We start from the raw sequence: 27,651 nt of genomic DNA on the forward strand, positions 1-27,651 counted from the left end.
ACACTGGCCCACCCCCTTTGGTCCCTGATCAGCTAGAGGTTCCTTCTAGAACAGAAGAGCTTAGGACCCTGCCACAGCTCCACGGCACGCAGAGCCAGCCTACGTGCTTGCAATCTGTGTGTCATTTCCTTATGCGTCCCACGTATTGGGTTCTGTCTGCCCTCTCCCACACACGCAGACCCACGTGCACACACACACGCCTGTACACGCCCGTGTTGCAGCCCATCGCCAGGCAGTGGGTGTGTGGTGGTGGTAGGGGGGACTCCAGCCCTCTGGATCCTGCCAGCTCATCCTTAGGACTCTGCAGAGGTGTCACCTCCTCTGAGAAGCCCTCCTCCCCAGCCCTGCTCAGATAAGCCTCACCCAGAAGAACTTCAGCAAGTTTCTCTGAGAGGCTGTGAGTGCCCCGGGGCTGGGAGTGGGTCCAGGGGGAGTGCAGTTGCAGGGCTAGGAGAGCACTTTTCCCACACTCCCTGGGACCAGGAAGCTCCCTGCCCACAGAGCCTGTTCTGACAGATACTTAGGCTGGATCCCATTGCTTCTGCTCCAACCAGTTCCACGCCACCCGTAGGCCCTGCGTGACGCAGGGAGAGGTGAGTAACCAGCCCCTTCCTGCCCACCCCGCGCATCTGGACTGAAGTCTTCCTCCACCTCAGGCCCACTCCCCCTGCAGACTTAGGACCCCCTAGCCCCTCCCTGAAAGGCCCCACAGCAGGCCTGGGGCTTCTGCTGGACTTTGGCCTGCCCTCCCGGGCCCTGCAGGGGCGGCTCCGAGGCTGCCTGGCCCTCCTGTCTCAGGCTTCTCGACCCTGAAGTTAGAAAACTGGTGAGCTGTGGTTAGCACACGGCAGAGGGGATGTTGGTTTTGACGCTTGGCCTGGCTCTGGGCTGCAGGGCAGGTGGTGGAGTAGCAGAGTCCTGCACGGGCATCTGGTTACTCATCTGCGAAATCGTGCCTGGACCCAAGGGGGAGTCTGTGTGCCCCCCGGGGGGCTCCGGCAGGGGCTCTGGCTGGCTGCAAGGGGGCCCCGCCCGGTCCCGCGGAGGGACAGCGTGAAGCCATGTGAACCTGCATATCGTGGGGCTCTGATGGCCTTGAGCAAGCAGGTGAGGTCGCCGCAGAGTGAAATGAGGAAAACCAGCGTCTCAGGAACTCCCAGCAGCCTCCTGCTCTGGGGGGGAGGGGGGGAGGGGCCCAGGAGCGGTTCCCAGAAACGCTCTTCTCTCCCTGCCCCTCCTCTGGGTCTCTTTGCAGACTCTAGGCTGGGGGCAAGCCGGGGGGGGGGGGGCAAGCCAAGCATTGCCCCCACCCTTCCCCTTACCTCCACCCCTCCCCCTCCCATCCTTCTTCCCAGCCTGTCTCGAGTCCCTCCGTCCCTCCCCCTCCCCACCCTGCCCACCCCAAGCCCGGACCGGACACCAGTACTGCTCGAGAGATCTGAGTTCCCGCCTCCTCCGAGGACCTGGGAGAAAAGCTGGAGGGAGCCGGTCCCGGCAAAGCCGGGCCGGGGAGGGAGCAGGCGGCGTAGGGTCCGGGGCCGCGGAGTGGGGCGGGGCCCTCGGGGGGCGTGTCAGGTTTGGCCAATGAGAGTGCGGAGGCCGGGAAGGGGCGGGGGTCAGCCTCCGGGACGGGGCGGGGGGGGGGAGTTCATCCCTGGAGGATGGGTGTCCCAGGTCCCCCGGAGAGGGCGGGTGCCCGAGCCCTGCTCCGGATGGGCCAGGCCGGAGCTCACCCAGGAGGGCTCGCCTCACCAGGACGGTGCCCAAGCTGACCCCTACGAAGGCAGGTACCCGAGCTCGCTCCAGCAGGGCGGCCCCTGACCCACACCCCGCGCCGTGTCGAGCCCCTGCCAGCCGGGTGCCCCTGACCCGCTGCTCTCAGCTTCTGGCCCGCTCCCCGCCAAGCTCCTCGCACCCCGGGTCCCCTCCTTGGAGTCACCGCATCCCCACCCTTGGCCCAGGCTCTGAAGGCCGCCCTTTGGCCCAACCGTACAGCCGGGTGTTCATCTGGCAAAAACTGGAGGCCTCCGTGGAACCGCGGAATCTGGCGCCAGCCGATGGGGGTGGGGGGAGCAGACAGGGCCCTGCTGCCGGAGGTGAGGCGGAGCTGCCCTGCCTGGGGGCCTGCGAGGCTGAGCCGTCGCCCACCGCCACCCCCAGGCCACTCCAGAAACCCCTCTGGTTCTGGCTGGGCAAAGTAGGCCGCACTCTGACAGCCGCTGCGTACTGGCGGCGGGAGGGTGCACCGTGGGCCTGAAGATCCCGCAGACCCCCAGCGTAGAGGCCCAGCCAGCCCCGTAACCACAGGAGCCACCTACCTGAGCCGCAGTCGGCAACCACTCTGGGCCTCTGTTTCCCTCTAAAAATGGGGCACTGAGACCAGCCCATGCTGGAGGGGAGGGTCCCTGTCTCCGGTTCCATGGTGGCTGTGTGCCCAGAGACCCAGAGTTGTCTGTCGTGGAGGGGGAGAGCCACTTGTGGTCTTCTCCAAGAGCCAGATGGGCCCTAGGTCGCGCGGCGAGGGGCTGGAGATGCCCCGTCCGGCATCCCCGTCCTCTCCCACGGGCCCTCTCGGGGCCGCCTGCCTCCTGCCCCATGACTCAGCACCTTTGCCCAGCACAGCAGGACTTTTGCCCCCTGCCCGCTCCTCCAGCCTCCTGTTCAGATCCCTACGGGGTCTCCCAGCAACGCCTGCCCAGGATGCGGGAAGTCAGGGCCTCCAGGGGCCAGGGCCGGTCCCCCAGCAGGACTGGCACTCTGGACCTGTCCCGGGTCATGCTGCTCGTGTACGTGCTGGCAGCCCTGGAGCTCGCCTGCCTCTTCATGCAGTTCTCAGTCATGCCAGTGAGTACCCCTCCACAGGCAGCCTGGCCACCGGCGTGCCCTCGCCGCCCCTCTCACCTTCCATCTCTGCCCTGGTAACGGCCGGGGGTCGGGCCTCATGCTGCCCAGGCTCCTCGCGCTGGGGACCCCTTGCCATGCTGGAGCTAAGTTAAGGCACCTGGGAACTACGCCTCTGGACGGCCCCCTTCAGCACGTCCTGCGCTCCGGCTGCACCACCAGCTGTCCCCATGACAGCCCCCACCCCCCGCACGGCTGCCCTAGCGCGTACCTCCCGCCCCGCCTGGGGGCATTTGCCCTACGGATCCGCCACCCCGACACCTGCTCAGCTCACTTTCTAGTCCCACTCAGGCCTCTGCTCAGGTCTCCTCCGGGGCGGGGCCCTCCCTCCAACACCTGCCAGGTACCCGGGGTCACTTGCCCTCCCGTCCTGGCTGGTCCATCCGCATGCAGCTTGCCCACACCCCACGTTGTACTTCATGGCATTAGATTATTTCTGTCTCTCCAACCAGGATGTGAGGGCAGGACTGATCCAGCTCATTCTATGCCGCCTCCCTGGGTCTGGAATTCTGCCTGGCCATAGCTGCCCCTTGGTTTAAGTGGCCATTGTGGCTTGCTGGGCCCGGACACCCACCCTCCTCCTCCGTGCACTCTTGTTTATTCATTCAACACCGCCCTGTGGGGTCTCACCCTCCTGGGGCAAGAGCACCCAGGGGACTTTGGAAGACCCAGAGCCCCAGAGATCCTTATCTGTCTGGTCCGGGTGGGACCATGGCACTAACCGCTGGCCACTCACCAGGAGATTCTGATGAGCAGCCTGGGCCCGGGGATCTGGGTGGGAGGGGGTATTGCCTTTGTCACAATTCCGGCCTTGGCAGGGCTCCCTGGCCAGACAGTGAGCCCAACTCCCCCACTTCCCAAGCCCAGCTCACTTCCACCGAATGGCTTGGTCTGAGCCCTTTCTCCTCTCCTTGGCAGCCAGGTACCTTGCTGTCCTCATCATAACATGGGTGACGGCCATCCCTCCCTTGGAGAGTTGGCGCTGGGGCAATGAGAGAACAGTTGAAATCCTTAGCACGCGGGGCACAGAGCAGCTGCTGGTGCCACCTCTCCTCCCACTGGCTCTCCCAAGAGAGGCATGTGTTTGTTCAACCAATGCTCGCAGGTACTCTGAGCACCTGGTCTCAGAACTCTGAATACCGCAGACTGCAAAGTGCACCCCTGCCGCTGGTGGTCCTGGGCGTTGGTGACACCCACCGGCAGTAAACAGTGCATAGTTAGACTGTGCTGCAGGAAGGGCACTGGGGGTGCCGAGGAATGTGGCAGGTTCGGGGTCAGCAGGGCCTCCCTGAGAAGGCGACCCTGAGCGAAGCCTTAAAAGAGACATGGGAGTGAGCTAGCCAGTGCAAAGGCCGTGGGGCAGTAGTGGGACAAGTGCTGGAGAGGGGAGAAGGAGCTGAGCCCAGGAGCTGCTGATGGATGGGATACAGGTGTGCGAGAAACGGGGGGCTCAGGGATGACACTGCGGATTTGGACCTGAGCCCTTGGAAGGGTGGAAGCATCAACGGTGGAGCAGAGGAGCTGGTCTTGGAGGGAGACCGGGAGTCAGTTCTGGACGTGCTGAGCTCCAGGTGCTTTTAGACACCACGTGCAGAGCCAGAGTAGCATGGGATTTGCCGTTGCCCATCTGAGGTGAACCCCAAAGAGGGGAAGGAGGGGCCCGCAACTGCCTGCACTGAGTACCGAGTCCCTGGAGCCTGGACCCAAAGCCCCTGTTGGGCTCCCCGCTACAAGATAAGGTTACCCCAGGGCCGCTGAGTGCCAGGGCCACGGGTCCCCCCATGTGCACTGCGGAGTGGTCAGAGCCAGACCCTCAACCCCCTCCCACCCTGCTCAGGGCTACCCCTCCTACGCCCTGCCCATGGAGGACCCCAGATTGCAGATGCTGGGGTCCTTCCGGGCCCTTCCCATGGACCCCGCCTATGTTTCAGTACCTGTCCCGGAGGCTGGGCCTGGACTCTGCTGCCTTCAGCTACCAGCAGACCATCTTTGGCGTGCTTCAGCTGTTGGGCGGGCCTGTGTTTGGCAGGTACCATGGGGCAGGGAAGTTTGGGGGCCCTCACCCCATGATGATCCAGGCCCACCCTTTGGAGGTCACGGCCTGGGCTATGCCAGGTTCCCAAACCTCACACTGGGCCCCACTAGAGAGACGGCAGCCGCTGCTTCATGGACGGCCAGCCCGCAGCACAGAGCGGCTTTAGACCCTTTAAGACTGGGTTAAGCCCCTGCTCCCAGGGTATCTCCACCCCTAACTTCCACGAATTCTGGTTTGTGGCCAGATCCAGAGAGAGGATTTAATTGGTGAGACCCTCATGGCTATAAATGCCCCGCCCCACTGAGCCGGGGGGTCCCACCAGCAACTTTTCTGGAAAAGAATATTCTGGGGACTGGAACCCCCCCAGACTCCCGCTAGCCTCAGCGGGGGCGCTGGGCTCAGGGACGTGACAGCAGACATCCTCTTGCAAAGCCTGCCATGGACAGATCAACGTGGCAGGAGTCAGATTTCTAGAGTTACTCCACGGAAAAGAAGGGTCTCCAGACCCGGTAGCATCGGACAGAGCAGAGCCCCGGGGTGGGGGGAGGGGCGGTTTCCCAGGCTTCAGCCTGGGAAGCGCTTTCTGTAAAATAAGCACGTGCCCTTGGTACATTTGCATCCCACGAGTTACTCACACAGGCGTGGGAATGGCCGTGTGGGTCAGACCCCCCCGAGGTCACTGAAAACTGTCCCACTGGAAGGATGGAGAAACAGGCCCTGAGAGGAGGCAGCCCAGCAGCCCAGCAGGGCCCTGGGCGCCCCCGCCCACCCTTGCAGCACCGGGCCTCCCTGATCAGCCCCGTGGGGGCACTGCGGCCCGGTTCCCCGGCAGTCCCAAGGGGTTGTTGTGGGGCCGAGGAGCGGGAAGCCTGCCTCACACCTGTGAGGGTCACAGGTGTGGGGCCCCCAGGTTCGCAGACCAGCGCGGGGCGCGGGCAGCGTTCACGCTCTCCTTCCTGGCGTCCTCAGCGCTCTACCTGCTCCTGGCTGCCGCCTGCAGCCCGGCCCTGCCCGGCGTGCCCTTACTCTTTGCCTCGCGCCTGCCCGGCGCCCTCATGCACACGCTGCCAGGTAGGGCCAGGTAGGGCGCCTTCCGGCCTGCTGGAGGACTATGGGTGGGGGGCGGGAACGGGTAGGAATAGCCAGGGCCAAGGGTGGGACCGGAGGGAGGCGGGAGAGCTTGGTGTGGGCGTGGCCTGAGCCAGGGGTTGGGGCGGAGACCACTCCCAGGGTGCCGGTCTAGTCTGGAGAACAGGACCGGGATGGAGGGGTGATGCGGGGGCGTAGCCCGCGGAAGGGGGCAGGTCCGAGGTGAGGAATAATGGGGTGTGGCCTGTGCCGCGACCAGGGTGGGGAGCACGCGGCCTGGGGGCACGTCGGGGTCCCGCGGGTGATGTGGGGGGTGGCTGGGGGTGGGGGCAGGTCAGAGGAGTGGAGTGGTGTGAGGGCGTGGCCTGTGGCTTGGGTCTGGGGTGCGGGGATGGCGAGGTGTGGCCTGGGTCCGTAGGCCACAAGACGGTGGGCGAGGGGGCCGCGCTTGTCAGCACCCCCGTCCCACCCCGTAGCCGCCCAGATGGCCATCACGGACCTGTCTGCGCCTGAGGAGCGGCCCGCGGCCCTGGGCCGGTTGGGTCTGTGCTTCGGCGTTGGCGTCATCTTCGGCTCCCTGCTCGGCGGGACCCTGAGCAGCACGTGCGGGTGAGTGTCCGGGGCGGGGACCCGGTCGTGGGGGGGGGGGTGGGCGGGCCGACGAGGCGGTATGTGGGTACGGGTCAGGACGGCCAAGGCTGGGTCGGTTGTGCGCCGCGCTCCGGCCCTCAGCCCAGCCCCGCCACTTCTCCAGGGCTTTGTTTCCCCATGTGCACGCTGAGCGGGTGGGGTCCATGGGAGGGTGACCTGCAGGAACCTACAGCTGGGGGTGGCCATCCGGGGCGTGGCCTTGCGGTGGGCGGGGTCCGAGGGCTTAGCTAGGAGCGGTGGGCAGGGCCCCCGGCGACGCGGCCCACAGGGGGCAGTGCAGCCAGCAAATGAGGGAGTGGCCAGCAGGGGGCAGTGCGGTCGGCAGACGTGAACGTGGCCAGCAGGGGGCAGCGCGGCCGGCAGACGGGCGTGGCCAGCAGTGGCGTTGCGGCCGGAAGACGTGGGCGGGGCCGGAAGACGTGGGCGGGGCGGCCGGCTGGGGGCGCCGTCGCCGCATGCTGCAGCCGCACCAGGTCCGTGCGCTCGGGCTGCTCATTCCTGGGAGGTCCCACGCTGAAGCTAAAGGAACCAGACGGCAGGCCTTGGGGGCGGGGTGATGGTGCCATCACCTCCCTGCGATGGGGATGCTGTGGGCAGCCAGACCCCTTGCCTCCGGAAGGAGCGAGGGTGGCTTGCGGGGATAAAAAGCTAGCGTGTGTGAACTAAAGGTCTCTATTGCCCTCACCACCCCCCCCCCCGAGTTTTGCGCACCCAGGGGTCCGGGGGCTAAACTCAACTCCTGCCCAGCGTCCTGAGAGCCTGTGGGCGGCAGCTCTCACATGTGGTCTGCAGAGTGGACCCCATTCCAGGGACAGACCCTGCAGTGGGGCTGCACAGAGCCGTCTGTTCCAGTGGCCCTAGGCGTGCATACCCTTGGACTTAGGACACCTGGCCCTGGAGAGGCCTTGCCTGGCCAGGGAGGAAGCTTCTGCTGCTTCCCCCTATGCTGCCCCACCCCCGTTCCTCCCCCAGGTGCTCCGACACCCACTCAAAACCAGCTTCCTACATAGGAATGGACTTTGCACCTTACCTTCATTCAGGCCCAAGACCTTGGTTTTGCTCTGGGGATCCAGGTGCCCGGCCCAGCTGTGGGTGGAGGCCCTGTGCCAGCTGGTGCCCCGCCCACCCTGCCTGGGCCTGGATGAGCTGCCCTGGGCCTCCATTCAGGCGAGGAGCCTTCCTGCTGTCTGAACCACACATGCATGCACTCAGCATGAGGCCAGCACCTGGCCCTGCATCTTGAATGACCCTATGCCGGGGCCCCTGGGGGCCTTAGTTTCCCCAGGTTCCCTGAGTGCCCCCAGACCAGCCCCAGACTTGAGAGCCGATGATGGCTGAGCCCCAGGGATTGGGGGACAGGAGGGCACAGTGGCCTTGTCAAGGCAGCTCCCTCTCTCGAGGGAGGTCTGTTCAAGGCCTCCGCCCCCCACCCCTCCCCATCATTTCCTCAGAGCTGGGTTGGGGGTGGCCGGCTCTGCTAAGTGCTGTGAGCAGGAGGGTGGGGTGCAGAGGGCAGGACTGCTTCATTCATTTCCCCCTCGATGTTTATTGAACACCTATTAAGTGCCCCTGGGATTCCAGGTTCTGGGATACAGTGGTGAACGGGACAGGCGAGTCCTCAGATGAAATGAACGTGATGTGTATTCCTATAACGTCAGGCTGGAGGACATCTGGGGAGGCAAAGAGATAGCAAGTGCAAAGGCCCTGAGGTTGGGGAAGCGAGAAGACCCGTGTGGCTGGAGTGGAGGAGAAGGGGTGGGCAGTGGGTCAGGCCATGGAGCCCTGGGAGGCATGAGCAGGGGCAGGGGATGAGCTGGCTGCTGTGTCGAGAATGTGGAGGCTAGGGCCACCTCAGGGAGACCAGAGAGGTGGCTACTGAATCAGTCCAGGTGGGAGAGGACGGCAGGGGGACAAGGGATGGCCGTGGTGGGGAGAGGGCAGGGGCAGGTTCTGGCTTGGTTTTGCTGATGGCTGGGGTGTAAGTGTGAACTCAAGGCCGTGCCCAGACTCCGGGGCTGGCCCTGGGGGAGTCGAGGGCCTCGCTGAGATCTGAGCTACCAGGGTGCCGGCAGAAGTTGGGTCTCCGTCAGGATGAGTGTGTGCTCAGCACACACTTGAAGGAACCCCAGAGTGGGTGGCTGGGCGGGGGAGTCTGAGCTGGAGGACAGTGGGGCTGTGTCCTCGAGTGGGTGGCTTCTTAGCGCTGGGAACTGCTTAAGATGGAGGCTGGTGCCCAGCACTTCATGTTAGAAGCCGGGGATCGGGAAAAGGTACCAGGAGGACCAGAAGGGAGGGCGATCCAGGGAGATATCCAGGCGTGTGGGTCAAGGATGGGACCCTGCGCCCGTGACGGATTCCGCCTGAACCAGGGCTGTCTCTCTCCATGTGCGATAAAGGCGGAGCCTGCTTTGGTAGATGGACCAGGGTCAGGAGAAAGAGGACCTCTGTCCCCAGGGAGGAAAGAAAGAGGGTCAGCGGCTGCAGAGTAAGGAGGGGCACCAGGGGCGTGAGGAGGGTGCTGGGAAGGGAGCGACGACGCAGAGAGGAGCCCCGCTAGCTGCCCCGCACAACAGGGCTTTCAGCGCCCAGACTTGGAGTTCACCTCCCAGCTCAGCCACCTGCTACTGTGGGCCATGGGCAACCTTCCTCACCTTGCCAGCGCCCCTCCCGCCCCCCCCCCCCCACCACACACAGAGGCCTCCTCTGGCCAGCCCCACCGCACGTTCCCTCCTGCCCTCTGCTCCAGCCCAGCTGCTGACCCAGAAGGCACTCTCACTTCCCTCTCCCTCCCAGTAGCCTCCAGATTCACCCCCACCCCTGCCCTCACCTTCCTGAGCATCCCACTAGCTTCCCTTCTTTCATCCCAAGATCTAAGGCGCTGTGTACACTTCCTTAGACAGGTGGGGAGACCGAGGCCCCGGAGAGGGTAAGACTCCCCCATGGAGCTCCCAGTCTCCATCCGAGGCCCGGGGAAGGGGGGCTCCAGGACCCCGATGCCCCATCTCCCTTGTCCAGCCTCTCTGCTGGCCCACGGCCTGCTCTACCTCTTGGCAAGGCCCAGGCAAGATGTAAAGGCCACACTCCCGCCCCCCCGTTCTTCAATCAAAACTGAGGCACGGTGTGAGGTCTCCCTGCCCACCTCCACCCCGGCCCCCTAAAGGCCCCTGAAGTCCCCAGCCGTGCCCCACCCCCAGCTGGGAAGCAGGTGGAAGGAGGAAGCGGCCTCGGCTGCCGTGGGCTGGGTAGTGGTATAACTGGTTTGGGCCCAGTCTGGAGCTCAGGGCTGGGAGGCCTAGCTCCCATGGAGGACCCAGACCTGGGTCCTGAGTCATTTAGCAGGTGAGGGGGCAGCTCTGTGACTCATGTCCCCGAGCCTGGCGCCTCACAGCCTGGGGAGGCCTCTATCATCCCCTCCCCCAAGTGGGCCGTTTGCCTCTGGGGTGGGCGGCACCAGCCTGCTAAGCCCGCCAGAGTTGGGTCCCGTGTCGAGGGTGCTCAGGGATTTGAGAAGTGGGGGCCACCTGTCAGACGCCACTGATGGTGAAGTCAGACAGAGCCCAGGCCTGATGGCTGGACTTAGTGTGTGTGTGGGGGGTCTTTGCAGGACCCCCTGCTCCTCTGAGCACTGAGGTGCTGCACACAGGCCACAGGTACAGCTGGGCCCGCAGTCCAGCCCCCAAAGGCTCTGTCCCCCGGAGGTGGCCCACCAGGGTAGCCGCTCCTTTAGGTCCAGCCACAGACCCTTGAGGTCAGGCAAACCGGGGCCTCAGTGTCACCGGCTGGCCCTCCTGGGCACTAACTGGCCGGCGTGTGGCCCCGCTCTGACTGCAGCCGTGCGCCGCACCCAGCAGGCCCTGGTGACTCGGCTGGTGTGACCCCGCTGCTTGTCTGGAGGCCTGGGGGGAGCCAGTCGACCCGAGAACCGTATCTCGGCCCTTGGTCCGGGCGAGGGAATGGGAAACCCTTATCCTGCTGACGGAAGGTTTCCGCCCCAGTGACACGGCAGTGTCCCTGGAGTTAATGAGTAGACATCGAGGGCTGCCCTGAGCGGCTCTGGGACGGGGTGACTCACAGGTCACCCAGGCTGCCTACCCCACTTGGTGCTGGAGGTGGCTCACCGAGGGTGCGCGGGGCCTCCTGGGTGACCCTCCACCCGAGGGTGTGGAGGTGTCCCCCCCATCCCGGGGCTCGCGCCGCCCCTGCAGACAGAACCCGGGTGTTTCAGGCACTAGGAGGTCCATGGACAGGGCACAAATGGCTGAGAGCAGTGGGGCTGGGAACCTCAGCCTAGACCTGTCAGCTGGACAGTGTTCCGGGCAGAGGGGAAGCCCGTGCAAAGGCCCCGGGGCAGGAAGGAGGTTGGGGCTTGCCTGGAGGCCTGTGTGGGCAGATGCTCAGGGGACACAGAGGACTGCTGAGGGTTAGGCCGGACACAGCGTTAGGGCCTCTTTCTGGGACTCGGAAACCAGAGGGGGGCTGACGTCCCACAAGATGGGGTGGACCCACAAGGCGTCCATTTTCAGACACCGTCTAGCCACAGGGCCAGGGACTGTGGATCAGGGGAGGCAGGGGGACTTCTCCCCCGCAAGCTCAGGCTGGATGCCTGGTGCCTCTCAGGATCCCCGCACGGCCAGGCTTCCCATGAAGCCAGCTGACCCCAGCCTGCCCTTCAGTTTGGACAGGACAGGGGTACGCAGCCCGGGAGGCCCTGAGCCCCACCTGCACCCAGGCCTGGGGACCTTGGCCGAGTGCCATCCCCTCTGGGAGCCCCGGAGCACGCGGAGAGGGAGGGCAGCTCCAGCTGCAGGAGGAGTTGTCCCCTCCAAGCCGGGCAAGAGAGGGACAGCGTCAGGCTCAGAGTCCGCACTGGGTGGGCAGATGGCCAGGCCTGCCACCCTCCTGATAACGTCACGTCGGCAACTTCCGGGCCCTCGAGATAAGGATGAAAGTGGCGTCTGTGTCCGCTGCCATTTGACCAGCGCCGGTGGCAGCCGTGGTCAGTTCCAGAGGCCTCCCATCGGCGGGACTCGGGGTGGGCTGCCTCCAGGCTGTCCCGGCCTTGGCGTGGGACAGGGGGTCCCGGGAGGGTGACCCCTGTGAGTCTAGCCCTCATTTGCATCTGAGGAAAGGAGGTCACCCAGCAGGGTAGCTACAGAGAAGGGACAGAGAATTCGGGTGCCCTGAGTCTGGTCTGGGGCCCTTTCAGGGTGTCCATGGGTCCATCCGTCCAGTCTCCCATCCACGCATTCAACCAAAAATAAAAGGGGGTGGGTAGACAAAGACACACTAACAGTGCCTGCCTCATGGTCAGTGCCCAGCTTGTGAAAACAGTCCAGTGAGCCAGTGGACAGGTGGCCCAGAGCCCCATCCTGCGCGACTGGCGTCCCAGAGGTCCCCAGGGCCAGAGGCAGACTCTGGGGGTGGGCTGACTGGAGGCCCCCGGGGAGGGGCTCCCGAGCTGTGTCTCGGACGACAGAGCAGCAGTGGGTAGGGGCACGAGGCTGGAGGGCGTCCCCACCGAGAAGGCCCCCGTGTGGGACCCGGGGCTGCCACGCTTTCCTGCCATCTGTCCACTTTCCTTTCTGCCATTTTGTCTGGGGGAGTCGGAGAGCACTGTGGGTGGGGAAGGACACCCAAGCCTCCCCTGGGGCAGCTGTGGGCCCCGACGCCCTCCCGGGGCCCCCGAGGGTCCCCGTGTCCCCTTCGGTTCACTGGCCGCCACACAGGGACAGGAGAGCTCTCTGGAGAAGGGGCCTGGCTCCCTGCCACCGCCCCTCACTTGTCACCAGCCTCCCAAAATAGCCATCTAAGCGGCCGCCTCTGCTCTCACGCACTTCCGGGGCATCTGGCAAAGAAAGCTGGTTTTGTCCCTGCCCAGGCCGGCCCGGAGCAGTGACGTGCGGGCCTGTGAGGCCACAGTCCTGAAGAAAGGGCCCCTCTCTCTGACGGTGGCCTGTGGGGCCCGTGCCCGGCCTCATGCCTCCCCTGGGTCCGAGCAGAGCCCTCACTCTGGGGTCCAGTGCCCTCTGACCCTTCCCACCTGGCAGCCAATGGACTCGCCCACTTGTCCGGAACCCCTGCCGCCAGAAAGCCCAAATGTCCAGCATCCTGGGCAGTGGGTATCGGCTTGGGGGCCAGAGATGGGCCCGTCTGGGAGGGGAGAGGTCGGTGGCACGTGCAGACTGGACAGTGCCGGCTGCAGCACTGACCAGCTGTGTGAGCCCGGAAACAAGGGGCTGCCGAGGCCCATTCTCTGGTGCTGGAGTCCCCACTGGCTTCCCTGCCTGGGGTTCCCGCAGGAGCCATGCACGTGTATGTGTGCAGGTGCGTGCGCGTGTGTGCACCTGTGGTGGAGTGGGGGCGGGGGAGTCCTCTCTTTGAACTTGGAGGAAGGTCATAGGCAGCTTGTGGCTGCCTCACGTGAAGGTGCGGAGGGAGTCTCCCACGACACTGACAAGGTCTGGGGCAGGACTTTTTTCGTCCATTTAGTCCACGCTCTGATGCCCACTGGGGTCTCGGCACAGGGTCCCACCCAGGCCCACCTGCCCTCGGGGGCGGATACTGGCCCTGGAGTAGAGCAAGCCCTTCTCAGAGGACAGGGCACCCACTGGGGAAGAGGGGCAGGGCCTCACAGAAAGGGCCTTTGCAGGATGTATAGGAGTTTTCCGTGCTTCAGAGGGGCAGGGTGTTCGGCTGTGCACAGGTCTGGCGGTCGAAGCAGCCCGGCTCAGTATGAATCTTCTGTTTCACTCTTTGTCTTCCTCCAGCCCTCAGGGGGAAACGGTGACAATCAGAGGGGCCGGGCCCCAGTGCCTTTGTCCCCAGGTGACACGGGCTGCCTGGAGCTGGAGGCCGAGGTCTGCGCGTGCGGTCCAGAGAGGTCGAGGGCTGAGTTTCCATGTAGTGACTCATGGAGGGGAAATGCTCCCTCAGAAGTGACAGCTGAGTGCCTGAGTCACGACCCTTGGTGCCGCTGTGGGCAGGCGGGAAGGCACCCTGAGGGCTGTGTCCTAGGTTTATCGGGGGGCCAAACGCCCCCCTACCCCATGGGCCCAGCCTGCCCCGCCCCCTCCAGGAAGTGGTGGTGGGGTGCTCCTGAGGCCCCCTAAGTGCAGGCCTGCCCTCCCCCAGGAGGGGAAAGAGGCATGACAATGCCCAGGACGCAGATGGGGCTGCAGGGGGTCCCACAGTCTTCCACGTGGGTGCGTGGAGCTGAGATTCTAACCCAAGCCCCGGCCCACCGGGCACGTCAGCCCTGGTCTCTCCGGCCCCTCTTGGCACCCTGGCCCCAGTGCCACCTGGCATTTTGCTCACCGCGAGCCAGCACCCTACCTCACCTGAGTCACTGAGGGCAATGGTCACTTTCTCAGCTGCCCTCCTCCACCCCAGGCGGCCCCTCCAGTCCCACCAGAGGCCGGAGGACTGAGGGTTCTGGGGACGGGGCCCTGTCCCCCGGGAGCCTCAGTCTCCTGCTCCACAGGGTGGGGAGGACGCTTGGCGCTGCCAGGGTTGTCTGGGGAGCATCCTCCCTGCTGGTTCCAATTCCGCGGAACACAGCCCCCAGGCCTCTAACACCCCTGTCCAAGCCGGGAGCAGTGGGTGCACGCCACACAGCAGCCTGGTCCTTCGGGGGCCTTTCTCACCCCTCAGCAGCCTGGGAGCCAAACGTCCCCTGGAGAATCGCCACCCGCCCCAGGCCCCTGCCCAGCCCTTCTGGGGCTCGCGTTCTGGCTCCCACTGCCACCCATGCTCAGAGGCCGCCAGGACGCGTATGCTGTGTCCACAGCCCGAGGGTCGGGAAGGCAAGAGCTTCCTGTTTCTTCATCCATCACCTCATTGATGTGCCCTGAGGGTCCCGTGGCCTGGCCTCCAGTTCGAAGCCTGCGAGGACATGAGTGGGGGGGTTTGAGCTGTTCTCAGCTGTCAGAGCCTGAGTGGGACTGAAGGGGCAGGCGGGGGAGATGCCGCAGGTGACACCTGTGCCCTGGGGCCTGAGCCCTGTGTGACCACAACTGTCGCTCACAGGATTCAGTGTCCGGTCATCGTGGCTCTTGTGGTCAGCCTCCTGGGAGCCGTCCTCAGCCTCACCTGCATCCCCACCAGCACCAAAGGGGCCAGCGCCCATGCCCAGGCTGCCCTGCCAGGTAAGCTGCAGCAGACACACCCCACAGATGCACACAAGTAGCCCCACCAGGTACATCCCGCTGGGTCTGCCCTACCGGACACACCTCACCGCCTACACCCCACCGGGTATGCCGCTTCCGGATGCCTGGCCAGTGTGAAGTGTGAGCCCTCCCCTCCCGCCAGCCGGCACCCTGGACCTCAGGCTAGGCCTCCCCCAGCCCAGCCCACCCTTCAGGGAGGCTTTGCCGAGACCACGATGTGCCAAAGCATTGCCGGTGGCTTCTCACCCGCGGGGGCAGAGGGCTGAGCTCCAGGCAATGCGCCTGGGGCATTCGGGGCCACTCAAGCCCTCTTTTCTTCCTTGGGCCCCTCCAGGACGCTGGGCATCTCCCAGCTTCGGACACCACTGGAGCTGAGCCTGGAAAGGACCAGGAGGGGCCTGGGAGGGGGAGGGCAGGCGAACCAGGATCCCGAGGCCCAGAGCAGTCGGTCACTGCGCTGTATGGGGGGACGTGAGGGTGCCGGCTTCAGGAGCTCAGCTCCCGGGGCGGGGTGCCGAGGCGGGGGGCAGAGCACAGTCAGGTTAGAGCTTGTGGGCTCAATGTGCCTCCCAGGCCCCACGAGGAGAGGTCAGGGCTCGAGAGGGGGGTCCCCTCCAGGGTGTCCCAGCCCAGCCACTTTGGCCTGGCACAGAGTGGGACCCCATGCCTCCTGGCCAGGTGACCGAGAGCTCTGGAGAGACCCACCTGGGACAGGAGGCCCCTGAGCCCTGGCTGTGATGGGACAGCCCAGAAAGAGGCAAGAGGGAGGGCCTGGGTGGGGGCCTAGCCTGCAAAGAGACAGAGGAAAAGGGCCGAGGCGTAGGAGCACCTGGGAGAGGCAAGCAGGGGGGCACCGCCGCACCCAGCTGGGAGACTATGACGAGGCACCCAAGTGGCCTCCGGATCAGGGTAAGGTGGCCGCTCCTGGCCGACGGCTGCCTCACCAGCCTTGCCATGCCGTCGCCCAGAGCCAGGGCCAGGCAGGCAGCAGCTGCCCGGTCATGCGGGTTTGGGGAGTGAGAGCCTCCACCACTTGGAGCCCGGGTCCAGGCCAGGCTGCCCCCTGAATTCAGAGGTCCCCAGGGTCAGCAGGGCCCGAGGCCCAGTCCTGAGTGTGATGAGCTGCCCGGGGCTCACCGGGCGGGGCTGGTGGGAGGCACGCTGAGCACGAGCTCACATCCCCAGTGGGTGTGGGGCGCCGGGCAGCCGGAGTGCTTCCTCCGCACCCAGTGGGCCCTGGGGCGCGGGCTGTCCGGTGCTACCGTGGCCTCTCCGGGTGCCTCAGGGAAACCCAAGGCCAGCGTGTTTGACCTGAAGGCCATCACCTGCCTGCTGCTGCAGCCCGGCGTCCTGCCGGTGTTTCTGGTCAAGGTCATCTGCGGCTTCCCCTCAGGTGAGTCCCGGCCGCCTGGCCAGCGTCCAGAGCCCGGTGCGGCTGAGAATTCGGGGCCGCGGAGACGGAGGTCTGCAGCCCGCGCGTCACCCCTTCGCTCTGCCCTGTGTCCCACGCTCCGAGACTCCACTGGGCCCTGTCCAGTCACATCTGTCCCAGAGAGGGTGACAGCCCACTGGTTCACGCAGATGTGGCTGCACAGGCCAGGAGGAGGAAGAAGTGAGGTTCTCCGTCCTTCCCTCCTGCCCCCCAGGGCCCTGCTCGGGCCCCAGTTACCCCTGCTCTACAGAAGGTCTCACTGCCCCGGCCTGTGGCTTCCAGGGTCTCTCAGGACAGTCCGGGAGGTGGGAAAGACGGTACGTCTGCAGGTGGACGCGCACATTCTCGGTGGAACTGAAGGCCTCCCTGACCACAGTCGTGCCCAGTGGCGACCGCTCTGAGCCCCCATCTGGGGTCCTCCAACCAGGGGAGCAGTGCAGAGGACAAGTCAGCAAGGCAGGGTTGACAGGCGCTCAGGTGCCCCCACACTGGCGCTAAAGGGTTAGTCCCTCAGCCCAGGAAGCTCTCTGTCCAGGCAAACTGGGCAACCCCCCGCCCAGCTCCATCTGTGACTCAGGATGGCGCAGTGGGGCACAGTGACGGGAACCCAGGTCACCGACGTCAGTTCTGGGGCCAAATCCTCCTACATTATCAGCCCAGGGTCCCCCATCTCCCAGCCTCCGCCCCCAGACGGCCTTGGGCTGTGGCCACCCTGTGCATGGGGCAGCTTCCGGCACCTTCCTGTTCACGGCCCACAGCAGCCGCATGGGGTCGACCTGCCAGGGACAACCTCGGAGAAGGTTCACGTTGGTCTTCCCTGAGCCGGTCACCGCGGCCAAGCCCCTGGCACCGTGATGGTCACCCGACGGGGGGAGAAGGTGTGGGCACAGCTGCGCAGCCCTGACCCCTCACCCCTGACCCCCCACCTCGCCCAGGGCTCTTCATGGTCATGTTCTCCCTCATCTCCATGGACTTCTTTCAGCTGGAGGCCGCCCAGGCCGGCTACCTCATGTCCTTCTTCGGGGTCCTCCAGATGGTGAGTGGATGCTGGGCGCACAGGGTGGGCGGGGGTTCGGCACCCCACGCTCTGTGGGCTCCCTGCCCTCCCAGGGTCCTCTGGGCAGTCGGCCCGTGTTGGGGTCCCAAGACCTCACAGACCACCGGCACCCGGTTTCTCCGCAGCGCAGGTGCCGTCCTGCATGCCCGCCTTTCGGGTGTTGCATCCACACCTTAGCTTCTGGCTTGTTCTCCTCTTCCTGCTCGCGGCTCCCACGCCTGGGTCTGTCTGCCCGCCCATCTGCCCGGAGGTCCCGTCTGAGAGGGGAGAGGGGAGACTCATCCGCAGTGGAGGCTGGCGAGCCCTTGGCCTCCCATTGGGAAACACTGCGGAGGCCCATGGTCCGCCACGTGTCCATCTGGGCGCCGGCGGTGGACAGGTCGGGAAGGGGGCAGACCCCAGTGGTGGGGCGCGTTACAAGGAGAATGGCCGGGCTCTGCGTCCCGCCCGCCTGCCCGCCGGTCGCGTGAGCATGGCGGGGACAGGTGGCGACATGCAGCCGCCACCCGGGACATCTGCCTGACAGCCGGAGCGCAGGAGGGGCTATTCCGGGACCTGCCTGGGCGGGGGAGAGAGCTCACGCTCTCCGGAAGCGGGTGGCATTCCCAGCACCTCCAGGCCATCTGCTGCCCGTGCCTCTGGGCCCAGGACTGGTCTAGACTCTGGTTCTAAAATAGCCACTCCTGGGAGGGGCTGGCCCCCCACCCCACCGTGGGCCAAGAGGGCCTAGCTGAGTAGGCTGGGAAGTGGCAGCCTGGTGGAGGAAAAGAGAGAAACAGAAAGCAACGGCAACGATAACAGTGCTCTAAATCGGGGGCCACTGGCGCTTCCTTCTAAATGGCTGCTCCTGCCTGCCTGGGACCAGAGCACCAGCCTGAGCTTGTCCTGGGCTCCCCGGGACCAGGAGGCCAAGCCTATACCCTGGCTGAAGCCGGCAGACCCCTCGAGGCCCTCAGGGACAGACCCTGGTAGCCTCTGGCCTGGTCAGGCATGAGGGTGGGCCTGCCCGAGACGGACCCGGGCTCCAGCACCTGTGAGGATGGTGGTGGACGGGGTTGGAGAGCAGCGGTGGGATTCGGGAAAGTGCCTGGGGGTGGGGGGCTGGGGACCCCAACACAGGCCGACCGGGTGGAGGAGCCTGGGGAGGGCAGGGAGCCCACGGAGCGGTGTGGGGTGCCAGGCCCCAGGCCCTAAGTCCAGCGGAGGGAAGGTGGAGGCGGCTGAGGGCCTGAGATGCGTCTGCAGGGGAGGCCCAAGCCGCCTTCGTCGGGTGCCTCCCTCCCCGCCCCGCCAGGGTAGAGCTGGGCACCGAGGGTCCGGGGAGGCGGCCCCGCCGCGGGGTGAACCATGCCTCCCACCTGGTCCCCCACAGCTGCTCTTGCACCTGCTGCTTCCGTTGCAGACCATTTCCCGCCCCACCTGAGGTGTGGTTGCCGCCGGATCCCAAGGGCGATCCCCCCACCAGCACCCCCTTCCAGCCCCCTGGGTACAGGGATCGTTGGGGTTGGGGTCTCAGGGGGTGGCAGCCCGGATGGTCCTAACACGAGGGCATGGTGGTCACCCTTCCCCCGGGGGGCTGGCAGCCCTCTGTCCCTCTAGGAGCCTCCTGCGAGGGCCCCCCCTCGGCCTTCATCTGGGCCCCAGGCACAGCGCCGCTGCAGTGATAGGGAGCGTCCGTCGTATGGGGTGGGGGAGACGGAGGCAAGCCCCCAACCACTGGCGCATCTGGTGTGTCAGGGGCGACAAAACCTCAAAGGAGAATCAGGGCCCTTGGAGGGGCAGACATGCTGCTTCAGATGGGGTAAGGGTTGGGGTTAGGGTTAGGGCTGGTAGGCTCTCCACTGGCCCATGGAGAGGCTTGGAGGGAGAGAACTTCAGACAGGGAGGGGCTGCAGGTGCAAAGGCCCTGGGGTGGCTGGGCCGGCCTGAGGGGAGAAGACTGCCCCCTGAAGACGTGTGGGGCATGGTCTGCAAGGCCAAGAAGGACCCAGATTTACTCAGATTTACTCGGAGTGGGTGGGACCATTTGGAGGCTGGATGTGGTCTTACTAGCCCCCTGCTGGGGAACTGGGTGCTTGTGGCCGACGTGACCTCCGGGGAGGTGGAGGTGGCTCGGGCCAGGGCAGCGGGGAGCAGGACAGGTGAGCAGACAGGGTCTCCAGATGGGAGGGTTGGGAGAAAGTGAAATTTCTGGTGTGCTTGGTAGCTCTAGTTTCATGTAATAACACGTAAGGCACGAAAGTTTCGGCTTTGTTTAAGTTAATGGGAAAATGGAAAGACGACCCCAGTCCATTAGGGTCCTGGTCTCTGGCTCTGTATGAAAAGCTGAGGCAGGTTGAAATCTCCCTCCTGGCTTGGTGGTTTCCTCTCAGGGTGCAGGGCACTACAAGACACTTGCCAAGTAGATCTTCCCTTTAAACAAACGAAAACGAAGACAAGCAAGTGTGAGAGTAGGATTTTTTTTTTTTAAAGAAGGACATCTTTGGTGCTCCTTTGAGACAGTTTCGTTTTGCCAGGCAGGCAGCTCGGAGTGGCCCGTCCTGTTCCGCAGGGGTGGGCCCGCCCCGTCACAGGGCGCAGCCCCGGCCTGACCCCAGCCCCAGGGGGTGCTGCTCTAAACCCACTGTGCCCCGGGCACTTCCTGTCTGCCTGGTGGAGGTGGCAGGGGACCAGGTAGGGAGCCTCCCCCTGGCCTGGGGATGGCCGAGGGCTGGGTTTGCCCTCTGAGTCACATCCGCAGCGTCAAGGGTGTCCCTGCTCTGGGCGGTTCCTCCCACCCCCACGAGGGCAGGAAGGGGAGCCTTAACCTTAACCTGGCTCCTGGCTGGCTGACCCTGGGGCCGGGGGAGGGGGCTGCGGCCAGGAGGACAGAGCTGGGAGTGGAGGGCGGAGCAACAGTGGGGGTTATCTGGGGAGACTGGTTGCCCCCTGCTTACCTGCCCAGGCTCAGGACAGGTCCACCGCCCTGGGCTCCAGCCCAGCCCCACTCCTGGCCAGCTCTGGGACCTCAGGCAAGTGCCATCCACCCTCTGGGCCTCAGTTTACCCAGTTGTAACTGGAGCTGTGGCCTCCTGAGATGTGGAGGACACAGGGCTCCTGGCCCAGTCCCTGGCCCCAGTTGACAGTAGCTGGTGTGCCCGCCTGCTGGGGCCAGGCCTCCATAGGGCCAGCTGGGAGGGCGACCCCACATGGGCACCAGGGCTCTGAGCTCGGGTCCCAATCCAGCCCCCCTCTCCTCTGTGCCCTGGTCTCCCCATCTGTGAATGGGGCAGGTCCCACCTCCCAGAGGAGACAGCCAAAGAGGGGGCTGAGGACGAGTGATTGGCCAGGATGGGGCACATGGGGGCCAGGTGACATGGTAGGGGGCTTCCCAGGGCCCCAAGGGTCCCCAGGGTTGGAGTCGGGGCCACACTGGGAGCATTTTTCTATCAAAGAAGCTTTTTGCACCGTAAGCCATGGCCTCCCCCACCCCCATCAGGAGTGAACCGGTCGTTTGATTAAAATATGTTTATCACGCCTGAAACTGCAGAGATTAGTTTTGAATGTGGACTCGGACCTCTGAGTGGCTGGCTATGCATGTGTGTGTGCGCGCAGGTGCATGTACGTGTGCGTGCATGTGTGTGCGTGCACGTGCGTGGGTGTGTGCGTGCATGCGGGTGCACGCGTGTGCGTGAGAGGTGCCCAGGCTGCTGGCCCCGTCTCCCCTGGGACTTTGAGGCCATCGTGGGTACCACAGGCTCACCCCTGTGCCCTGCGCCTGGCGCCTGCTGTGGCTGGTGGCAGTGGCCCCAGGGGCTGCAGGTGGTGGGGGAGGTCCCGCGGCTGGCCGCAGCCCAGCCCCCTCCGCAGGCCCGGCTGCACCCACCTCCACCCTCTCGCCCTCACCTAGGTCTTCCAGGGCCTGGTCATCGGGCGGCTTAGCAGCCGCTTCTCCGAGGGAGCCCTGCTCCGGGCCAGCGTGCTGGCGTTCAGCGTGGTGGGACTGGCCATGGTGAGAGCTCCCGCCTCTGGCTGCCCCGCAAAGAGCAGGGTCCCAGGCCTGCTCCCCTGACCCTCTGCCGGTGCCCAGTTTGCACTTGAGCCCCTGGGCCCCCTGGCCCCCTCTACCCCAACCCAGGTCACCTCAGTGGGACCTCAGGGATGGGCAGTTCCACCCTGGTCCCACGAGGCCCTGCAAGGCCCCCGTGACCGTGACCCTGCTCTGCCCCTTGGCAGGCGCTGATGGCCAATGTCTTCCACTTGTGCCTGCTCATGCCCGGCCTGGTCTTCAGCCTGTGTGCCCTCAACGTGGTCACCGACAGCATGCTGACCAATGCCGTCTCGGCCTCAGACACGGGTGAGGGCAGCATCCCGGGCCGGGTGACGGGCAAGCCCTGGGGAGACCCCGGCCCTCCTCTCTGGGAAGCTTGCTGAGCAGTTTCGGGCAAAGCAGCTGCCCTAATGTGGGACCTGCCTGGACTCAGTGGGCAGGATGGGGATGGTGGGCTGCAAGAGGGCTCAGGAGAGAATCCTGCCCACCACCCAGTCCAGCCAGACCCAGCCAACCCTGCACCAGGCCCTGCTGATCAGCCCAGGGCCAGGCCTGGGGGAGGGGAGGAGGGCTTCCTGGAGGTGGCGTCTGGCTTGGCTCTGAAGCATGGGCAGAGAATGGCTAGAGGCCAGAGGGGGTGGCTAGCATGGGGAGCACCTCCTGTTCCCTCCCTGCGCACGGGATGTGCAGGTGCCTCCTGAGTGAACGAGTGAGGGAGTGAGTGCTGCCCCCGGGCCACCCAGTGAGACTCAGGCGCCCCCAGAGGTGGACCTGCAGTCCCCCAACTCTGCACCTGGCCTTCTTTCTTGAGGCCAAGGAGTCTCCCATCCAGACTGGGGGTCCCTGGGCCCGATGCTGCCCAGGCTTCTGCCCCCGTGCTGCCCCGGGCATGGTGCAGGTCAAGGTCAAGGGCTCCTGTGGGCCGGTTGAAGTCTAAGACCTCCCTCCCTGGCAGCAGGGCCAGAAAGTTCAGGGCCCTGGCTGACCCTCCGTCCATCTACCTGCCTGTCTGGGAAGGTCAGACTGAGGTCTAGAGGCCCTGATGAAAATGGGGAGGCTGCTGGGCAAGGCCTCTTCTCAGGACTGCCTTGGGGACCCCAAGGCCGGCCAGACCTGCGGCTCTGTGGTCCTGGGAGACTAGACTGGTCCTGGAGGGTCCCGGAGGCTGTGGGCTGGCAGGTGTGAGAGGCCAGGAGGAGAGAGGAGGGGAGCAAGGCCTGGAGAGATGAGGGCAGGGCCTGAGCGGGAGGAGGGCGGAGCCTGAGAGGGAGGAAGGCGGGGCAGATCCAGTCCACCAGGGCCCCATGTGCCAGAGGCACCATCCCTCAGCTTGGAAGGAGCCAGGAGCCGGTTCCCAGCACCAGCCTGGGAACCGGAAACCACAGAGGGGGCGGTAATTGCTCCCTGGTGTCTGCAGGGCATGTGGGCGTCGGGAGAGGCTGCTCTGAAGGAGAGAGGGCATGTGGGCGTCGGGAGAGGCTGGCCACGCCCAGCTGACCCAAGGGCAGGGCTTTCCAGCTCCCAGAGCGAGGGCTGTGAAGCCCCTGGAGCCTGGGGCCCTCGGGGCAGACGGCAGTGTTGACAGGAGCCACACGCTTGGTGGTCCTCATAGGGCACAGCTGACAAGAGGGGTGTGGAGGTAGGGGTGTCAGGTAAGAGGGGTGCAGGCAGCCAGGCGAGCCCGGGAAGTGGGTGCAGAGAAGCAGGTGCGGGCCCTTCGAGCGCCCCGAGGCCCCTCCCCCACCCTGGGGGGAGTTCCCTGCAGTCCACGTGAGGGCGGGAGCCAGGTGACTGGGGTGTGTGGTGGCCCAGCCCCCACCGCGGTGCTTCGGGAGGCCCCTGGCTGGGATGCCACCTCTCAGGCAGGCCTGGTGCGGGGGGGCCTGGCCCACAACCTGGGGCCCTGTTCCCAGGCTCCTCCCGTGCTTGGGAACTTTCTGGAGCAGGGCAGAGGCTCAGATCCCCATCCGAGAGGGCCCCGTGCTCCCCCTGCATGGCTGGGGGGTCTGCAGGGAGGGAGTGGGGGGGGCTGGAGGGCGGCGGGGGAGACAGGGAGGCTGTAGCTGTGTCAAGGCCCTGGGCGGCTGGGGCAGTGATGCTGAGAGACCCTCCCCTCCCCCGCCGTAGGAACCATGCTGGGCCTCTGCGCCTCTGTGCAGCCACTGACCAGAACCCTGGGGCCCACCCTGGGAGGCCTCCTGTACCACCGCTTCGGAGTCCCCGTTTTCGGCCACGTGCAGCTCGCCGTCAACTTCCTCGTCCTGCTGGTCCTCTGGAGGCAGCCTGTGCCCCCAAAGATGGACAAAGCCTGGTGACCGTGGCCCCCAGGCACAGACTGGCAATAAACTCCCTTAGGACCTCTTCCAGGCTGATTTCTATCAGTTGGGCAGGGGGCCTGGGGACGAGGGCAGGATGGAGCCTTGGATGCTGGAGGGCTTCCTGGAGGAGAGGGCCTGCAGCTGTGCCCCAGGGCTCCAGGGAGAGCAGAATCACCCAAGTTCATCCCAGTGGGAGGTGGGTCCTGCGCCCGGAGTCCGCCACCAAGGCCAGTGAGGAGTACCCCCTGCTGCCACCCAGACAGCTCTGCCCACGACGTCCCCAGAGACAGGGAGCTCCGTGCTCACCCCTTCACACCCCCCACCCCACACCAACCCCCGGCCTGGGGTCGAGCACGTGCTGCCCGCACACCCTCCTCAGCCCTTGAAATTGCTTCCACTCGTGAACAGAAAGAGGACACGGTTGTTTGAAAAGATCAGGACTTTTGAGGCTTGGGAGGAGATCTAGGAAAAGAACCCTCATTTCACTGTTGGGGAGCCCCGTGGGGAGGACCAGGCATCCAGGCTTGAGCACTGGAGAGCTGTGCCTCCCCCTCCCCCCGCCTCCCAGCTCAGGTGCTGCAGAGAAGGGGTACCAGACGCAGGGAGGCCAGCAGGCTGCCGTGCCCCATGACCAGTATGGAAAGGACAACCTTGTCAGGTGTCTACAGACGCCCTTGAGACCAGGAAGGCTACCCCTCCCCCACAGGCTGCCTGTAAAAGCAGCTGTTCAACTCAGAAACCCCAACCTCAGAACTTCACGCCCCGACTGGAGGGGCCTCAGAGAGCCAGGGTCCGCCCACCCTCCCGGCCCGAGGGCTCAGGCCGGACCCTGCCTCCACTTGAGCCCGCCAGGAACTGGGGTCCCACCCGCTGACTTTGGTCATTCACCCAGAGGGTCTGGTGGGAGGGGTCTCCAGGGTAGGGCAGCATGGGGGCGCACCCTGGGGTTGGTCTTTTCTACTCTCTGAAGGAGCCCCCTCCCCATTTGCACAGGGGCTTCACAGTGCTGTTCAGGAGAAAATTCATGGCAGGAATGGTTTCTTCTCTGGACCCAGCACCCAGGCTCCTGCAGGCCTCCCAGCAGAGGGACAGCCCCTCCCCAGTCTGACCCCTGCCACCCGGTTAGGAGGCCTGTGATGGTGCCCCCCCCCCATCAAGGGTAAGTGACTGACATTAGGGCCCAATTTTGGTCCTTCACTCCCCTCACCTCTGCCCCCCACACCTGGCTCCCTCCAGCCACAAAGGTGAAATGAAGGTCCCCTGGCTAGGCCAGGATCAGCATCCTGTCCCTTTCTTCCATCCTAGGCTGCTTCATCACCCACAGCCCTTCCAGGTGGAGGGGCACACCTCCCCTCCGGAGCCTGGGGGTTTGGGGGCCACCCTGGATGCACAGGGTCCCAGCGGGCAGGAAGGGCAGAAGCTGCCCGCTTGTCAGGACCTCAGGCCTCCCCATCCTGATGTCACATCCTGGGCCACTCGGAGGCCTCAGCTTCCTGCCACGCCGGCAGAAATGGTGCAGGCCTGTCTCCCGTTGGCCCAGAAGCACTGCCCACCTTGCTGGCCCCGCACATCAGGCACTGGCTGGCAGCATGTTAAGAGGAGTGCAGCCGGTGGGCAGCCAGAGGCCTGAAGGCTTCCTTTCAGGGGGCTGGGCAGGGGCGGGAGGGGGCACCTAGGGTCGGGTACCCCACCGAGGGCCGGAGCAGCTCAGATGGGGGAGGCGTGATGACCTCACAGGGGCATTTTGTGAGTGGCTTCCGGGAGCAAGCCGGGGCCCTGTCCTCCCCATTCCACACCCGGGAGCGGAAGTCAGGGCCACTCCCAGGGCACTTCCCCGCCTCCAGCGATGGTGCGGCCAGGGTCCGGCGGATAACGGTGTTCATTCAAAGAGCATTTCCTTGCCCTTCGGACACCTGGGGTGGCCGCTCCCCCCAACTAACACACACTGAATGAAGGGGCCACCCACTCGCCTCCCGCAGGAAGCTCACTGCACCACACCGGCTGGTAGAAAAGAGAACAAGTCAGGTAATTTATTTGGAATGGACACATTGATTACACATATATATATATATATATATATATATATATACACACATATATATACACACATATATATATGTATATATATTAAGACAGATGGTTTTAACACAAATACCATCAAAATAAATACATAGATAGTCCAATAATTTAATGCACCCGCACAGCGGGGGCGAGGCTCTGCGGCTCCGCACGGGAGGGTCCTTCTCTGCCGGGCAGGACGCAGCCCCAGCCTTTGTCCTCGCCGTGGTCAGTGGCTGGGCGCCGCCGGGGCTTCTGCCGCTCCGGACATTCCCTGAGCTCCTGCCGGCGCGGCCCGCGTCCGGCCCGACTCGTCCAGTGTGTGGTTCCTGTGGGGAGAGCGGGGAGGTTCAGGGAGCTGTGCCCGAGCCCGGTGGCTGAGCGAGCCGGAGTCCAGCCAGTGGGTCTCCCAAGGCCCGGACACGGAAGGCGCAAGCGACGGCTCCTGCCGCGCGCCCCAGCCGCGCCGCGTTGGCGAGGCCCCCAGTCCGCTCTCGACAGCGTGCCCTAGACAGAGCAGGACCTCCCCCCGACGTCCGAGGTCGACATCATCCTCCCCGAGGACCGCGTCCAGCGGGCGGGCGGGCGGCACTCACCGCGGCGGCACTCAGGGCGCGCGGGCCGTCCCGGCCTCGGGCTGCCCGACGGGCGCGGCGCGCTCCTGGCGGCTGCGGAAGTCCTCCAGGGCGCGGCGGTTCTGGAAGTCGATGAGCGCCAGGGTGATGGCCGCGTTCCAGCAGCTCTCGCCCGCGCAGCGGAAGTCGATCTCCTTGCGGTCGGTGGTGACGATGGTGAAATAGACGTACTTGCCCGTACGCTCCACGCAGTCCACCTTGAGGATGGAGTGGAAGCGCAGCTCCTTGGGGCGCGCGCCGGGACCGGTGGGGAACAGGCTCAGGCAGTCAGGGGTGAGCACGCCGCGCTTCTTCTTCCACAGCTGGAACAAGCTGTCGCTGCGCTTCTCCAGCTCGCCCTCGCGCAACACCTCCCCGGGGGTCTTCATGTCGGCCGGGTGCAGCTCGCAGAAGCGAAGGCGCTCCGGTGGTGGCGGCCTCTGCAATGCGCCCCGGTGCCCGGGCGCCGTCTTTATAGCGGCCCCGCCCCACGCGCTCCGTCCGGCACGCCCCGGGCACGCCCCCTCTCGGCCACGCCCCGCGCCCCCTTCCCGGGCCCAGCCCGCCCCGGTCCCCCCAGCCTGGCCACCCCGGGGCTGCGCGCCGCACCCTCACCCCGGGTCGCCGTGGTCGCCCCCCCTTCCCCTTGTCTGCAGCCCGTTCCCCCGGCGCCCCAGATCCGTGGCCCCGTGGGGCGACTCAATGTCCCCCACCCCGCCCCGGACGCCGGCCCCACGGAGGAATGCGCTGCGGCCCGCCCTGCCCGCGGTGACTCACTGCCGGGGAGCCGCGGGAAGCGCCCGAGGCCGGGGACAGCCCGGGGCGCGGTGACGGCGGGACTCAGACCTCCACCCTCCAGGCGCCCCGACACCCAGCCCTGCCGCTCGTGGGGCAGATGCAGTCGCGGCCCCAGTTCCTCCCAGGACCCCGGGGAGACCCTTCGGTGGCCCTGCCCCAGCCGGCCTTATCTCCCATCTTGCCACCCGCCGGCCGGCGCGCCTGGGACGACCTGCCCTCTTCCCCCTGGGTCGTCGGGCCGACCGGGAGAGCAGGTGTTCTGAACTTCAGTTTTCTCTTCTGTAAAATGGGGGACGATGACACTTGTTGGATTAGGCAACGCACGGAAAATGCTAGAACAGCTCCCCTTAGTGTTCAGTAAGTGTGAGGGCCGCTCCCAGCTCCCTTCCCGGGGGCCTGTCCCGCTCCCTGGGCCCTCCTGGCGGCTGTACGTGGGGGGAGGGAGGACGCACCGGCGAACCCGCCAGAGGTGCTGGGAGCCGAGGGGGCGCGGAGCGCGCTGG

At 65.6% G+C, this 27,651-nt stretch overlaps 2 protein-coding genes across 14 annotated transcripts; one reads left to right on the forward strand and one right to left on the reverse strand.

Moving 5' to 3' along the window:
• Positions 1-374: 374 nt before the first annotated feature.
• SLC22A18 (solute carrier family 22 member 18) lies at positions 375-23,722 on the forward strand. 13 transcript variants are annotated; one of them, XM_067747925.1, is made up of 12 exons: positions 1,570-1,787; positions 2,654-2,844; positions 3,820-4,006; positions 4,833-4,930; positions 5,906-6,007; positions 6,502-6,634; positions 14,702-14,820; positions 16,127-16,234; positions 17,209-17,309; positions 21,220-21,321; positions 21,546-21,666; positions 23,488-23,722. In XM_067747925.1, exons 1-12 carry the CDS (start codon positions 1,585-1,587, stop codon positions 23,673-23,675), a joined length of 1,653 nt encoding a protein of 550 aa, XP_067604026.1. In that variant the 5' UTR covers positions 1,570-1,584; the 3' UTR covers positions 23,676-23,722. The 13 variants fall into 13 exon arrangements, with proteins under 13 accessions (XP_067604033.1, XP_067604039.1, XP_067604034.1 ...); XM_067747932.1 differs by lacking the exons at positions 1,570-1,787; positions 3,820-4,006 and adding an exon at positions 375-593 and having other exon boundaries at positions 5,847-6,007; XM_067747933.1 differs by lacking the exons at positions 1,570-1,787; positions 3,820-4,006 and adding an exon at positions 619-826 and having other exon boundaries at positions 5,847-6,007.
• Positions 23,723-25,680: 1,958 nt separating this feature from the next.
• On the reverse strand, positions 25,681-26,813 carry PHLDA2 (pleckstrin homology like domain family A member 2). The gene is made up of 2 exons (XM_067747939.1): positions 26,333-26,813; positions 25,681-26,065 (listed from the first exon to the last, which is right to left on the reverse strand). The coding sequence occupies exon 1, from the start codon at positions 26,737-26,739 to the stop codon at positions 26,344-26,346; it is 396 nt and encodes a 131-aa protein (XP_067604040.1). The 5' UTR covers positions 26,740-26,813; the 3' UTR covers positions 25,681-26,065; positions 26,333-26,343.
• Between the last annotated feature and the right edge of the window lie 838 nt (positions 26,814-27,651).

The sequence above is a fragment of the Pseudorca crassidens genome, chromosome 9 (genome assembly GCF_039906515.1).
Source record: "Pseudorca crassidens isolate mPseCra1 chromosome 9, mPseCra1.hap1, whole genome shotgun sequence".
Lineage (NCBI taxonomy): Eukaryota > Metazoa > Chordata > Mammalia > Artiodactyla > Delphinidae > Pseudorca > Pseudorca crassidens.